The sequence below is a fragment of the Drosophila eugracilis genome, unplaced genomic scaffold, assembly GCF_018153835.1.
Source record: "Drosophila eugracilis isolate 14026-0451.02 unplaced genomic scaffold, ASM1815383v1 contig_575, whole genome shotgun sequence".
NCBI classification, from domain to species: Eukaryota; Metazoa; Arthropoda; class Insecta; order Diptera; family Drosophilidae; genus Drosophila; species Drosophila eugracilis.
Window position 1 is genome coordinate 1,091,278 of NW_024573454.1, and position 16,151 is coordinate 1,107,428.

Below are 16,151 nucleotides of genomic sequence, written 5' to 3' on the forward strand. Positions count from 1 at the left end.
AAAATACAGGGTAACGTTCTGGTCTTATAATTCTTCTTTCCACAAACTGCTTACGTTCTTGAAGGACACTACAGTATACGTAAGGGTTTCCTTGGTAGCCCACAAGGCAGTTGCATTGCGGCAGGTGTTCACGAACTTGACATTGGGCATTTGTACCACATGTTCCTGGGCAGGGATCGCGACAATGTTGATTGATACAAGCCAGGTGGCTTGGACAGTCTGAGTTGAGCACGCACTCGGGTCGGCAGCCTTCGTAGGGATTGCCAAAGAATTCCGGAAGACATTGACAGGCTCCGGCCCCATTCCTTTCCGTACAGATTGCGTTGGCTCCACAGGGACTGGGCACACATGGTGTTAGAGGTGCGGTAACATCTCGAACCACTTTGACAGCCAACGAAAGGATTTCCCGTTTGACCAGCAGTGCATGTGCACATAGGTGTATGGTTAATCACATAACACTCAGCATTTGAGCCACATACACCTGGGCACGGATCGCGGCACTTTTGGTTAAGGCAAGCGAGGTTGGTAGGACAATCTGAGTTGGAGACGCACTCGGGTCGGCAGTAAGGTGGTGTTCCAATGAAGCCAGTCAAACAACTACATTGAGCATTGCTTCCCTGGGAATGACACTCGGCATTAGCTCCACATGGCGATGGTTGACAGGGATCAATTGGATCTTGTCTAACTGGTGGCGGTGGTTGACGCTGACAAGACACAAATGGATTTCCTGTGAAGGACCCAATGCAATGGCAGTTCGGACTGTGATTGATCACACGGCATTCAGCATTCAAGCCACAAACACCGGGACAAGGATCTCGACAATGTTGTTGAAGGCAAGCCAAGTGCAGAGGACACTCCACATTACTAACACACTCTGGTCGACAGGAAGGTGGTATTCCAACGAAGTCGCGAAGACACGAGCAAACTGCCTGTCCGTTGATATTGCGACACTGAGCATTTGGACCGCACGGCGAAGGCTGACAAGGATCGATGACATCACGTATTGGAGCTGGTGGCAAGGGTCGGCATTGGCTGAAGGCATTTCCAGTCATTCCCGGTGGACAGTGACACATGGCCACGTGTCTGTGCACCTCACAAATGGCATTAGCACCGCAGGTTCCAGGACAGGGATCGACGCACTTGTTTCTTACGCACGCCTTGTTCCAATCACATTCCGTACTCAGCACACATTCTGGACGACATCCAACTAATGGGTTACCCACGAACTCGGGCAGACAGGTACATTGTCCCTGATTGCAAACTGCATTGGCGCCACAAGTAATCAAGGAACAGGGATCACTTATTTGAGGAGGATCTCGAGCGACTGGAGGTGGAGCATGACAAGATGTGAAGGCGTTGCCAATTAGTCCGGCGGCACACTGGCACGTGGGATTGTGGTTAATAACCGTGCACAAAGCATTGAATCCACAGGCTCCGGGGCAGGGATCCCGACAACGCTGTTGTTGACAGGACAGATGAGCGGGACAGTCGGGGTTAATTGTACACTCGGGGCGACAGTTGGGCGGAGTGCCGAAGTAGGAGGCCAGACAACTGCACGTAGCAGTTCCCTGGTGATCCCGACACTCTGCGTATTGGCCACAGGGCGAGGGTACACAAGGATTTCGATATACGTCCAACTGTGGTGGTCTTGGGGCTGTAAGATAAAGAATGGGTGGGTCAACTAAATGCTTTTGCGCATTCTAGAGGAAAATCTTACGTGGCAGGGGTAAGCAGCGTGAGAAGGCATCGCCTGTAAAACCAGGACGACAACTGCAGATAGGAGCATGTTGGATAACACGACACTCTGCATTGGAGCCACAAACGCCTGGGCAGGGATCAGTGCACTTTTGCCTAATGCAAGCCTTGTCATGAGGACACTCTGCACTGGTTACACATTCCGGTCGGCAATTTGGTGGAGCTCCCATATACTCGGGTAAACAAGAGCAGATAGCTTGCTCGTTGTTTTCCCGGCACTGTGAGTTAGGACCACACGGAGACGGTTGGCAGGGATTGACATATTCTTTCAGGACAGCTAAAGGTAGGGGATTGGCTTGATTACAAACTGATCAATTGGGACACTAAGGCCACAACTCACGTTTCTCAGGTATTTGACAGTAGCTATACGGATCACCAACGAGGCCATTCTGACAATGACAAGTTGGCAAGTGATTAATCACACGACACAAGGCATTTAAGGCACAGACTCCTGGACAAGGATCCCGACACTTATTCTGTTGGCAGGATTTGGGCGCCGGGCAATCGTTGTTCGTTGTACACTCCGGACGACAAATCTCATATGGGTTTCCGTAATATTCAGGCAAGCATTGGCAGGAACCAACATTGCCTTCGTGGCGACACACAGCATTGGCTCCACAAGGATTGGGAGAGCAAGGTTGAACGATTTCCGCTTTTTGGACGAATGGTACTTGACGGCATGACGTGAATGGATCGCCAGTATATCCTGGGAGACAAGAGCATGTTGCAGAGTGGCTTATCACGTGGCAATTTGCATTAGATCCACAAGAACCCGGGCAGGGATCACGGCATCGTTGATTTAAGCAGGCCTGGTCAAAGGAACACTCCGAATTGGTTACACATTCTGGCCGACAGTTTGGTGGTGTTCCAATATATTCTGGCAGGCAGGTACACTGCGCTTGATCTCCCACAGCCGTACACGTGGCATATGGACCACATGGCGAAGGCTGGCAGGGATGCTTCGGAAGAATTTCATCACGGCGCACAGGTTCTGGGAAGCAGCCCAGGAATGGATTTCCATTGTGCCTGGGTGGGCAAGTGCAAATCGGTGCATGGTTCACCACGTGGCAAAGAGCATTAAAGCCACACGTTCCTGGACACGGATCCATGCAATGCTGCCTCTGGCAAGCCAGTCTAGGCAGGCAATCCGAGTTATGTGTACACTCCGGTCGACAATTTGGTGGTGTTCCAACGAAATCCTCAATGCATGAACATACAGCGTTGTTGTTAAATACACGGCAGCGACTATTAGGACCGCAAGGCGAGGGGAAGCATGGATCCGGAGGCGCCAGAGAAACTTTAGGGGTTTCGCACTGGATGAAAGCATTGCCTATCATGCCCTCAGGGCATCGGCACATGGCAATATGGTTAATCACATCGCAGATGGCATTTGGAGCACAAGTTCCGGGACAAGGATCCACACACTTATGACGAACGCAAGCACGGTTTCGCGCGCAATCCGCATTTAACACACACTCCGGTCGGCAGCCAGTATAAGGATCTCCTTGATACTCGGATATACATGAACATTGACCATTGAGGCAAAGGGCATTTGCTCCACAAGGGGAAGGATTGCACGGATCGTCGAGAGCAATGGGTTTTGCTGGGGGTAAAGGGCAAGACATTTAACTAGGACTAACAGAATTCGCTGGTAAACATTCTTACGTGGTGGCGGAGGTTCGGGATGACAGTTGGTGAACGGATCACCCACATAGCCAACAGGGCACTGACAACTGGGTACGTGGTTACGCACGTGACAAATGGCGTTGTAGGCACAGGAGCCAGGACAGGGATCTGCGCATCGTTGATTGATGCAGGCTAGACTGGGCAGACACTCTGAACTTTGAGTGCACTCGGGTCGACAGTTAGGCGGAACACCAAAGTAGTTGGGTAAACAGGAGCAAATGGCTTGACCCTGGGACTGCCTACATTGGGCATTAGCTCCACAGGGAGACGGTTGACAAGGATCGCGCACAGTATCTTGGAGAATGTGTGTAGGTGGAGCTAAATGTAAAAGGGGATCATAAAAAAACACGTCCTCATAGGGTTTTCTTGGCTTTGATAACTTACGGGGAATAGGGTGACAACGGGTAAACGGATCTCCCGTATAGCCTACTTGGCAAGAGCAAAGTGGAGCATGGTTAACCACCTGGCAATTGGCAGAACTACCGCAAGCGCCAGGGCAAGGATCAATACACTTGTGACGAACGCAGGCCTTGTCAAGATTGCACTCCGAGGAGACCGTACACTCTGGTCGGCAGCCTGGCGGAGTGCCTACATACTCCGGAAGACATGAGCAAGTAGCCACTCCGTTCTGTTCGCGACACTGTGAGTTGGGCCCACAAGGAGAGGGTTGACAGGGGTTGACATATTCTCGAATGGCTGTAAGGGAATTTAAGACTTCTAAGTACCAGTTTAAGAGGGTTCAACGGGGAGCCAGCTTACGTTTCGGTTCGATGTTGCAATACCGATAGGGGTCACCTACATAGCCGCTAAGGCAGTTGCAAGTGGGCAGGTGATTACGCACATAGCACTCGGCATTTTGGCCGCAACTTCCGGGGCAAGGATCGCGGCATTTCTGATTGACGCAGGCCAGCTGAGATGGACAATCGGAGTCAAGCACGCACTCAGGGCGACAACCTTCGTAAGGATTGCCGAAATACTCGGGCAGGCACTGACAGGAACCAATTGAATTGTGCTGACGACACTCGGCAAAAGTGCCACAGGGATTCGGGTTGCAGGGCTGAACTATTTCAACAGGTTCTCTTTGGATGTGTGGTATACATCGGACGAATGGATCACCGCTGTAACCCGGTTGGCAGTAGCACATGGCACTGTGACTGATCACTCGACATACGGCATCAGTGCCGCAGAGACCTGGACAGGGATCCCTGCATCGATTGTTTGTGCACACCTGCAACTGGCTGCACTCGGAGTTGGAAACGCATTCAGGTCGGCAGTTTGGCGGTGTACCAAAGAAGTTGGTCAGGCAAGAGCAGGAGGGAGTGTCTCCCACTCGACGGCATTCGCTGTTTGGTCCACAGGGTGACGGCTGGCAAGGATCTTGGGTCGTAATATCTCTCTGGGGCTCAACTAAAGGCGGATCATTCGGATTATGTTCTTTTCTAGTGATATTCATTTTAAACTTACTAATCACATGACATTGAACAATGGGATTTCCCGTATAGCCAGGTCTGCAACTACAGAAGGGACTGTGGCTGACAGTGCGGCAATCGGCATAAGCCCCACACGCTCCAGGGCAAGGATCGACGCACCGCTGATTCTGACATGCCAAACTTGGGGAACAATCGTAGTTGGTGCTACACTCGGGTCGACAAGAAGGAGGTACCCCAAAGTAGTTGGGAAGACAACTGTATACCGCCTGTCCGTTCTGCTCTCGACATTCAGCATAGGAGCCGCATGGCGAAGGATTACAAGGGTTACGGTATACATCCACTAGTGAACAGAAAGGGATTGGATTGTGACTCTTAAAACAAAAGGGAGTTAACCTACGTTGCACTGGAGTACATTGGACGAATGCATTGCCCGTCATCCTTTCGGGACAATGGCACATGGCGATGTGGTTAACTACATTGCATAAGGCATTTATGCCACAAGTTCCGGGACAAGGATCAGTGCACTTCTGCTGAATACAGGCCAAATTTCGAGGACACTCCGAACTGAGAATGCACTCAGGTCTGCAGGCCACATAGGGATCGCCCTGATATTCAGCAAGACATGTACACTCGCCCTGATTCAAGCAGATAGCGTTGCTACCGCATGGACTGGGATTGCATGGATCGCGGGGTTCTTCACGGGCTGGTGGGGCTGTAAAGGGGTTTGGTCTTAGTCCTAAAATGGGTTAAGCACTGAGCAAGTCTTACGTGGTGCAGGGTGACATGCCAGGAACGCATCACCCACATAGCCCCGCAGGCAAACACAACTAGGAACATGGCTGATGACTCGGCACTCGGTCTGCTGACCGCAGGCACCAGGACAAGGATCTCGGCAGCGCTCGCCAATGCAGGCCAAGTGACTTGGACACTCTGCATTGATGGTACACTCGGGACGACAATGCGGCGGAGTGCCCAAGTAGTTGGGCAAGCAAGAACAAACGGCCTGATTCTGTTGACTCCTGCACGACGAGTACAGGCCACAGGGTGAAGGTAGGCAGGGATCGCGGTAGGGAGCTACATCCCTCAAGGGCGGTGGTGAAACTGGTATCGGGTAGAGCGGGTTAGGATTGATATAATACACATGGGGCTTTTCAATTTCCTTACGTATTGGTCGGGGCAAACAGCGCACGAAGGGATCACCGATCATGCTGGTGGGGCACCTACAAATTGGACTATGGTTGCGCACCTCGCAGATTGCCTGCTGACCACAAACACCTGGGCAGGGATCAACGCACTTTTGGTTGATGCACGCCCTGTTAGGGGTGCACTCTGAACTTGAGGTGCATTGGGGTCGGCAGTTGGGCGGGCCTCCCTGAAATTCAGGGCGGCAGGAGCACACTGCCTGTTCATTAACCTCGCGACAATTGGAGTTCGGGCCACAGGGGGACGGTTGACAGGGGTTCACATACTCATGGACAACAGCTAGTTATGGTTAGAAATACGGTACAAAACAATATTTCAAATTAGTAACTACATCCACGACTACGACCATGTTTAGTACAACTACGTAAATAATTAGGACTGGCTTACGTTCTGGTGGTTGGCTACAATAGCGATAAGGATCGCCAATATATCCAGCGAAGCAGTTACACATGGGCGTGTGGTTGACCACATTGCATTCAGCATTTTGTCCACAGCTTCCGGGGCAGGGATCGCGGCACTTCTGTTGTTGACAAGCTCTGTTCGATGGGCAGTCTGAGTTCAGAACACATTCCGGTCGACAACCCTCATAGGGGTTTCCAAAGTAGTCCGTTAGACACTGGCAGGCTCCGGCTCCATTTCGTTGAATGCACTCGGCATTAGCGCCACAGGGCGAGGGCTGGCACGGATTAATAATCTCCACATCCTGTTCAATAGGCTGGCATTGGGTGAAGGGATCTCCGGTCAATCCAACATCGCAAATGCACATTGCTGTGTGGGAGACAACGCGGCAAGTGGCACTCAATCCACACAATCCAGGGCAAGGATCGCGACACTTTTGATTTATACAAGCCAAGTTTGAAGGACATTCAGAATTGGACACACATTCGGGTTTGCAATATGGTGGGGAGCCAACGAATTCAGCAAGGCACGTACAAGTTGGTGTCTCACCAACAGCGCGACATTCAGAGTTGGGGCCACAAGGCGATGGACGGCACGGATCCTGAGGCACTATAAATTGACGTGGTGGCTCTACAATCTGTTGGCATCCCACGAATGGATTGCCAGTAAACCTTGGCAGACAGGTACAGAACGGATTGTGATTAACTACACTGCACTGAGCATTACGGCCACAAGACCCGGGACAAGGATCGGTGCACTTTTGGTTTACACAAGCCTGACGCGACAAACATTCAGAATTTGATGTACATTCCGGACGGCAGAGTGGCGGGGTTCCAAAATATCCTGGCACACAAGAGCATACAGCCTGCTGGTTGACCTCACGGCATTGAGAGTTGGGTCCGCACGGAGAGGGTTGGCATGGCTGGACAAGGACAGGTGCTGCAAGGGAAACGTTGCGTTGGGAATCGTTTGGTTTTTGGGCGTGGCCTGGTAATATTTACGTGGTGTAGGTTGGCACTGAATGAAAGCATTGCCGTTATAACCATCCGGGCACGTGCACATAGGTACGTGGTTAAGTACAGTACAAATAGCATTAGGGGCACAGGTTCCCGGGCAAGGATCGAAGCATTTATGCCTCGAACAAGCGAGTTCACGTGAGCAATCAGCACTGGTGATGCACTCGGGTCTGCAACCTCTGTACGGATCACCATGGTATTCCGGAATACACGTACAAACTCCACTATTACACTGGGCATTTGGACCGCAAGGTGAGGGGTTACAAGGGTCGTCAAGTTTAACGGCTGAGAATTAAATAATTTGAATCCTTCCTACACTTTAAATACTCGGTGCTAAATCTTACGTGTTGGTGGCGATGGTGGAAGGGGCTGACATTGACTAAATGGATCACCGGAGTATCCTATTGGACATGTGCAACTAGGCGTATGATTAATCACATTACAAATGGCTCCATAGCCGCATGACCCGGGACAGGGATCTCTACACTTCTCATTGATACAAGCTTGGCTGCTGGGACACTCGGCGTTGATGCGGCATTCGGGTCGGCAATTGGGAGGAACTCCGGAATATCCTATAAAACAGGAACAGGCGGGAGCATCTCCTTGGGAACGGCACTGAGAGTAAGGTCCGCAAGGAGAAGGCACACAGGGATCAACCGGGGTCTTTTGTACTGGCGTTGGTGGTACCGCTTTCGGAGTGAGAAAGCGACAGTTAAGACTGGGACCTAATATTTGGGAATACAGACACTTACGAGGTTTGGGGAAGCAGCGGAAGAAGGCATCGCCCGTATAACCGGCACGACAAGAGCAAATTGGACTGTGATTCACCACCCGGCAGATGGCTTGTTCTCCGCAAGTATTTGGACAAGGATCTACACATTTCTGGTTAACACAGGCTTTGTCGGCCGGACACTCTGACGATATCGTACACTCGGGTCGGCATACAGGCGGGGCACCCACATATTCCGGCATACACGAACATATAGCTTGTTCATTGACCTCGCGGCACTGTGAATTGGGGCCACACGGTGAAGGCTGGCAAGGATTGACGTATTCTTTGACGGCTATAAAAAAGGTAACTCTTGGAAGTTTACAAAATTCAAAGAACTCTGACCATCAGTCTTACGTTCTGGGACGCACGAGCGGTACGGGTCACCGGAGTATCCTGTTATGCAGTTACAAGTGGGTACATGGTTCAGGACATTGCAAAGGGCATTCTGACCGCAAGTTCCTGGACAGGGATCCTGACACTTCTGCTGCTGGCAGGCCTTGTTTGAAGAACAGTCTGAATTTAGAACACACTCAGGGCGGCATCCCTCATAGGGATTTCCAAAGTATTCCGGCAAGCACTGGCATGAACCGGCATCTTGGCGTGAGGTACAACGGGCATTAATTCCACAAGGACTGGGATTGCAAGGGTCTAACTGGTCTCGCTCCTGAATTCTCTTCTCCGTACATAGAGTAAACGGATCACCTTCCATTCCCTCTGGACAAACGCAGCTTGGCGTGTGCGAAAGCACTCGACATTCCGCAGATTGTCCACACAATCCGGGACAGGGATCTCTACACTTCTGTTGAATGCAGGCCTGATTAGTGGGACACTCTGAACTGGTCACGCACTCCGGTCGGCAATTTGGTGGAACTCCAATATAGTCTGCCAGACAAGTACAGGATGGCGACTCGTTTACTTCACGGCACTGAGAGTATGGACCGCAGGGTGATGGCAGGCAAGTTTGCCTTGGCGGTGGAACTGGTGGCTCAATGATTTGCTGACAACTCACGAACGGATTACCCGTGTAGCGTTCCAAGCAGCGACAGAATGGACTGTGATTCGTAACATGGCACTGGGCACCGCGTCCACAAACGCCAGGACAGGGATCCACGCACTTCTGATTGCGACAGGCCAAGTTCAGGGGGCACTCCGAGTTGATGGTGCATTCTGGTCGGCAGAATGGCGGGCTTCCTACGAAATCCGTGATGCAGGAGCAGATGGCCTGCTGGTTGATAACGCGACACTGAGAATTGGGTCCGCAGGGCGACGGTTGGCAAGGGTTCTGCACAACGTCGATCTCTGTAAAGTTTGCGACTTTGTAGTATCTGAGACGGACCGGGGCTTGGGGTAAAATCTTACGTGGAATTGGGCTGCATTGGATAAAGGCATTGCCTTGCATTCTCTCCAAGCAACGGCAGTTGGGTATATGGTTTATAACCTCACAGATCGCGTTGGTGCCACAAACACCAGGACAGGGATCAACACACTTATGTCGAACACAAGCTCGACTGCGGTCACAATCTGTGTGCAGGACGCACTCAGGGCGGCAACCGGTGTACGGATCACCATGGTATTCGGGCAAACAAGAGCAAACTCCATTGTTGCATTGGGTGTTAGAGCCACAAGGCGATGGATTGCACAGATCCTCGGGTGGAAGTGGATCCCGAACTAATTTGTTAAGAGGTAAAATGTGATTTATAAACTTTAGTTCTGTTAGAGATTGGGTCTTACTTTTCTCGGGTATGGGCTGAGGATTGCAAACGCTAAATGGATCACCGATGTAACCGGCCAAACAACTGCAGATGGGCGTGTGGTTTATCACATTGCACTGAGTGTTGAGGCCACAAGAACCGGGACAGGGATCGCGGCACTTCTGATTAATGCAGGCCTGATGACTAGAACACTCGGCATTGATGGAACACTCTGGACGGCAATTGGGTGGAGTACCCAAATATTGAGGAAGGCAAGAACACGACGGTGTGCCGTGAATCTCGCGACACTGAGAATTTGCACCGCAAGGTGAAGGAACACAAGGATCAAGGGGTTCACGCTCAATAACTGGTGGGGGAGCTGGAATTAAGTTGATTTCAATAGTAACTTGAAGAGCATTATTAGTCTGCTCTATTTTCTTACGCGGCTGACGGTAACATCGGGTAAATGGATCACCGGTGAACCCACTGAGACAGGTGCAAATAGGATTATGGTTACGCACGCGACACTCGGCCTGCTGACCACAAACATTTGGACAAGGATCCACACATTTGCGGTTCACGCAAGCTTTGTCAGCGGCGCACTCCGAGCTACTGGTACATTCAGGTCGACAGGCGGGTGGACTGCCAATGAACTCTGGCAAGCAGGAACAAACACCTTGTTCGTTGACTTCACGGCATTGCGAGTTTGGACCACAAGGAGACGGCTGGCAAGGATTCACATAAACGCGTTCGGCTAAAATAAAAACCATCGATGGTCACGAAATCCTTGGTCGAAATGGAATTTATCCTTACGTGGCTCATTGGCTATAATACGACACAAGCTATACGGATCTCCTGTATAACCAACCAAGCAATTGCAAGTGGCCAAGTGATTAACCACCTGGCACTCGGCGCTTTGGCCACAAGTGCCGGGACAGGGATCGCGACATTTCTGGTTCACGCATGCCAAATTCGAGGGGCAGTCAGAGTTCAGAACGCATTCGGGACGACAGCCATCATAGGGATTTCCAAAGTAGTCAGGTAGACACTGGCAAGATCCTGCACCACCACGCTCCTCGCATTTGGCATTCACGCCGCAAGGACTAGGGTTGCAGGGCTGCAGAACTTCAGGAGGAGTATCTCTAATTGGACTGCACTGACTAAACGGATCTCCGGTAAAACCACTGTCACACAAGCACATGGCACTATGACTGAACACTCGGCAATTGGCATTTTGACCACACAATCCTGGACAGGGATCCACGCATTTCCTATTAATACAGGCTTGGTTTGTGGGACATTCAGAGTTTGATATGCACTCCGGTCGGCAGTTTGGCGGAGCTCCTATGAATTCGGGTAGGCATGAACAGGATGGCGATTCACCTGATACGCGACATTCAGAGTTAGGACCACATGGTGAAGGCTGGCAAGGATTCTGTGGTCTTTCATCGCGTATTACTGAAAGAACTTCAGACTTGAGCACAGAAGAATGATTAAATAACCATGGTGGCTTACTTAGCTGCTGACAGCTCACGAATGGATTTCCGGTCATGCGATTGGGGCAGGTGCAGAAGGGACGGTGGTTAACCACGTTGCATAGGGCATTGAAGCCACACGTGCCAGGACAGGGATCGCGACACTTCATATTCTGGCAATCTTGATCGGCAGGACAGTCTGAGTTTGTTACACACTCCGGTCGACACTGCGGCGGACTGCCCACATAGTTAGCCAAACAGGAGCATACAGCGGTCTGTTGTACCACCCGGCACTGACTGTTTGGACCGCAAGGCGATGGCTGGCAAGGATCTTGAATCTTAGCAGGCGGCACAGGGCGACATTCAAAGAATGCATTGCCGGACATTTGTTCTGGGCAGCGACAAATGGGAATATGGTTGGTAACCTCGCACAAGGCGTTAACCCCACAAGTTCCAGGGCAGGGATCGATACACTTGTTGCGAGCACAGGCCCGATCTCTTGGGCAATCTGTATTCAGTACGCACTCCGGTCGGCAGGAGACATAAGGATCTCCCTGATATTCGGGTATACAAGTGCATTGGCCATTTCGACAAAGAGCATTAGCTCCGCAGGGCGATGGGTTGCAAGGATCGTCGGCAACTGGTGGTGTTGTGACTATAAAAGGAAATATATGGAAGAGGGTAAGAAATCAGCAAACCTATATGAACGCTTTAGAAACCTACTTTGTGGAGGTTTGGGGTTGCAGTTGGTAAATGGATTTCCTATGTAACCATCGATGCAGGCGCAGAGTGGTGTATGATTGATGACACTGCAAACAGCATTTTGTCCGCAGGCTCCTGGGCATGGATCGCGACACTTTTGGTTAATACACGCCAGCTGACTCGGACATTCCGAGTTTATTGTGCACTCTGGACGACAGTTGGGAGCCTGACCAATATAGTTTGCAAGACAAGAACAGGCAGGCAAACCATTGATATCACGGCACTCGGAATTAGGGCCACAGGGTGTTGGTATACAGGGATCCCTCAGAGGTTCGTCCTTGGTCTCAATAATCGGTGCTGTTTTACGGGAGGGTTTACTATATTTTACCAAAGCGTTGAGAGAATAAGCCTTACGTGGAATGGGGAAGCAACGAGTAAAAGCGTCGCCTGTAAAACCGCTGATACAGCTGCATATGGGGCTGTGATTGCGCACCCTGCATATAGCACTATTACCGCAATTATCCGCGGCACAGGGATCCACGCACTTCTGATTGACACACGCCCTATCTACTGGACACTCTGAAGAGATGGTGCACTCGGGTCGGCAGGATGGTGGTGTTCCCACAAACTGGGGCAGACACGAGCAAACCGCTTGCTCATTTGAAACACGACATTGTGAGTTGGGACCACATGGGTTGGGCTGACAAGGATTCACATATTCGTTTTGAGGTGCTGAAATTGTGGACTTGAGAAAGGGGATCGAAGATTTTCCAGGTGTCTGCTTACGTTCAGGCTGTCGATTACATTGACGGTATGGGTCACCGACATATCCGGTTAGACAACTACAGGTTGGCAAATGGTTTACCACTTGGCAGTTGGCATTAAGACCACAAGTTCCTGGACACGGATCCTGGCATCTCAGTTGTTGACAAGCCCTGTTTGACGGACAGTCCGAATCAAGCATGCACTCCGGGCGACAGCCCCCATAGGGATCTCCAAAATAGTCTGGCAAACACTGGCAGGATCCAACTCCGTTGCGATCGCGGCATACGGCATTCGGTCCACACGGACTTGGGCTGCATGGAGTGCGGATTTCGTTTTCATACGCGATTTCTGGTCTGCACTGCACAAACGGATCTCCGCTAAAGCCCTGCTGGCAGATGCATTGCACAGCATGACTGACCACATGGCATTCGGCATTTACACCACAGCGTCCTGGACATGGATCGACGCACTTCTGGTTGACACATGCCAGTTGACTGGCGCAGTCAGAGCTGGTCACACACTCGGGTCGGCAGTTTGGAGGACGTCCGATATAGGTTTCCAGACAGGAACAGGCAGGAGCCTCACCTACTGGGCGGCACTGGGAGTAAGGTCCACAAGGAGATGGACGACATGGATCGACGGGAGTAACATCACGAACAGGTTCAACTGGGAAAGGTAACTCTTGTAAAGGAGACTCGTTGGCTGACATAATATCCTTACTCTGGGGCTGACAACGAATAAATGGATTACCCGTAAACCTCTCAGGACACGTGCAGAAGGGACTATGGCTGACAACAGCACAATTTGCACCGACTCCACATGTACCGGGGCAGGGATCTCCACACCGTTGATTAAGGCATGATTGAGTGGGTGCACACTCCGCGTTCGAAGTGCATTCGGGTCGGCAGGATGGTGGAGCTCCAATAAAGCTAGGCAGGCAGGAGCAAACCGCTTGCTGATTGACCTCGCGGCACTGAGAGTTGGGACCACACGGTGACGGTAGGCAGGGATTAGATACTAGAACTATGGATGGGGTATTAAGATGAACCTTTAAAAAAGGTAACAATTTTGACGTACTCTGCACAGGAGAACAGCGAATGAACGCGCTGCCAGCAGTGCGTTCGGGGCATCTGCACATGGGTATGTGATTAATGACATCGCAAATGGCATTCTCGCCACAAGTTCCCGGACAGGGGTTCACGCATTTGCTGCGCTGGCAAGCCTTGTCCCGGGGACAGTCGGAACTAAGAACGCACTCGGGTCGGCATCCAGAGTAGGGATCACCATGGAATTCAGACAAACAAGTGCAGACTCCAGCGTTGCACTGGGCATTGGGGCCACATGGTGATGGATTGCAGGGATCCACATATTCGTCTATTAAGTAGTTTTTTTTTGTTTAACGAGTTATTGTTTGGTTCTTTTCCAGATTTCTTACTTTGCACTGGCTCCGGCGGAGGCGCTAGACGACAGCTACTGAATGGGTCACCCGTAAAGCCAGCTGGACACACGCAAATGGGTGTGTGGTTTACCACATTACACTCGGCTGCATAGCCACAGGAACCGGGGCAGGGATCTATACACTTCTCTCTTATGCAAGCCAGATTAGAGGGACACTCGGCACTGATTGTGCACTCGGGTCGACAGTTCGGTGGTACCCCCAAGAATTCTGGCAGACAGGAACAGGATGGCACACCCTGGACATTCCGGCACTGACTATTCAAACCGCACGGTGATGGCAGGCAAGGATCACGTTCAACACGTTCGATTACAGGTGGTGGGGCTAGTTTGGTCATTACGATTATTTTGGGGTTGTGGTAAGAATAAGACACAATCTCTTACGTGGCAGGGTATAGCATCGAGTAAAGGAATCACCGGTGAAACCTTGACGACACTGACACAGAGGGCTGTGATTACGCACCCGGCACTCGGCATTGATGCCACAAGTGCCTGGGCAAGGATCCTGACAACGTTGACTGATACATGCCTTATCGATGGGACATTCGGTACTTAACACACACTCGGGTCTGCAGTTAGGTGGCAGACCGATATGGAGCTCAAGGCAGGAGCAGACGGCTTGGCCGTTGAGTTCGCGACACTGGGAGTTGGGTCCACACGGCGAGGGGCGACAGGGTTGAGTTGGTTCAGTCACACGAGCAGGGACTACAAATGGGTCCAAGGTCAGGGTCGCAAAAGAGGTACTTAAAGGTTGGGTTATCTTACGCTGGGGTGGTTCCACATGGCAGTAGCGGTACGGGTCACCAGTGAATCCAATGCGGCATGTGCATGTGGGCAGGTGGTTCGTTACACTGCAGTCCGCATTGCTGCCGCAAGTGCCTGGGCAGGGGTCGCGACATTTCTGCTGCTGGCACGCCTTATTAGAGGCGCAGTCTGAGTGACGTACGCACTCTGGACGACATGACTGATATGGGTCACCAAAGTATTCGGGCAGGCACTGGCAGGAACCGATGCCATTTCTTTCGCGACAAACAGCATTCGAGCCACAAGGATTGGGTTCGCAGGGGGTGATCTGTTCATTGACAATGCGCTCTATATTGGACGGTAAACGGATTTGATCCAAGAAAAGAGGGAGTAGAAACGTGGACAGATATTTTCATTAATTGATCTCGAGTAAATCGGTTTTAGTACGGTACAACACACCTGGCGTTGGTTTTTCAGCTGATTAATCCGATTGCAGTGGTGGTATTATTGTAGCGGATTAGAGTACAAGTAAGAGTTAGGTGTTGGCATAATCGCTTCGAACGAAGGATATTGCGGTTCAGGTGCAGCAGTTCGAAAACTACTTCATTTAGTTTTGTTAAACTCTGTGTGCTGAGTGCTTTGGCAGTGTTATGTAAGTGCGATTTGCCAATCAAAAATTGGCATTGAGTTATGTTTTTGTGTCGTAAGTAAAACAAGTGTTCTTTTGCGGGGTTATATCATTTGATTTATTGTTCATTGTTAAACAATTCGCATACGCTACAATGTTAAACTATTTTAGTTTTCTAATTAAGTGCTAACACGGTTTTTGGTTTGATTTTCGACTAGTATTTGGTTAATTTCTTTGGCAGACGCAGTCAGAATTTTGGTTGAGGGTCAGGTCAGGGTAATAAACAACAACGCAGTACTCAATTTCGGGTAAATGGGTTAGGATCAATTTTTGGGTAGTAAGCGAGTGGAGAGACAGGGGCTTTTGTGTTTTTGGGCCAAATAACGAATTAGGTAAAGCATTTCGCAAATATTATCCCCCAAATATCGGA

The 16,151-nt window shown here is 50.8% G+C and overlaps 1 protein-coding gene across 1 annotated transcript in view; it reads right to left on the reverse strand.

Moving 5' to 3' along the window:
- The window catches only part of LOC108102534, a 55,735-nt gene that overhangs the window by 20,002 nt on the left and 19,582 nt on the right, over positions 1-16,151 (reverse strand). The window contains 28 exon segments of the mRNA XM_041819323.1: positions 55-382; positions 384-1,654; positions 1,718-2,032; positions 2,096-3,358; positions 3,421-3,759; positions 3,826-4,137; positions 4,201-5,211; positions 5,269-5,583; positions 5,640-5,972; positions 6,036-6,353; positions 6,462-7,412; positions 7,475-7,774; positions 7,834-8,178; positions 8,242-8,553; positions 8,616-9,560; positions 9,621-9,929; positions 9,993-10,331; positions 10,395-10,706; positions 10,766-11,410; positions 11,468-12,082; positions 12,151-12,486; positions 12,544-12,861; positions 12,916-13,560; positions 13,615-13,917; positions 13,972-14,268; positions 14,330-14,674; positions 14,734-15,054; positions 15,115-15,441. Coding sequence (XP_041675257.1) covers positions 55-382; positions 384-1,654; positions 1,718-2,032; positions 2,096-3,358; positions 3,421-3,759; positions 3,826-4,137; positions 4,201-5,211; positions 5,269-5,583; positions 5,640-5,972; positions 6,036-6,353; positions 6,462-7,412; positions 7,475-7,774; positions 7,834-8,178; positions 8,242-8,553; positions 8,616-9,560; positions 9,621-9,929; positions 9,993-10,331; positions 10,395-10,706; positions 10,766-11,410; positions 11,468-12,082; positions 12,151-12,486; positions 12,544-12,861; positions 12,916-13,560; positions 13,615-13,917; positions 13,972-14,268; positions 14,330-14,674; positions 14,734-15,054; positions 15,115-15,441 — 13,770 coding nt within the window.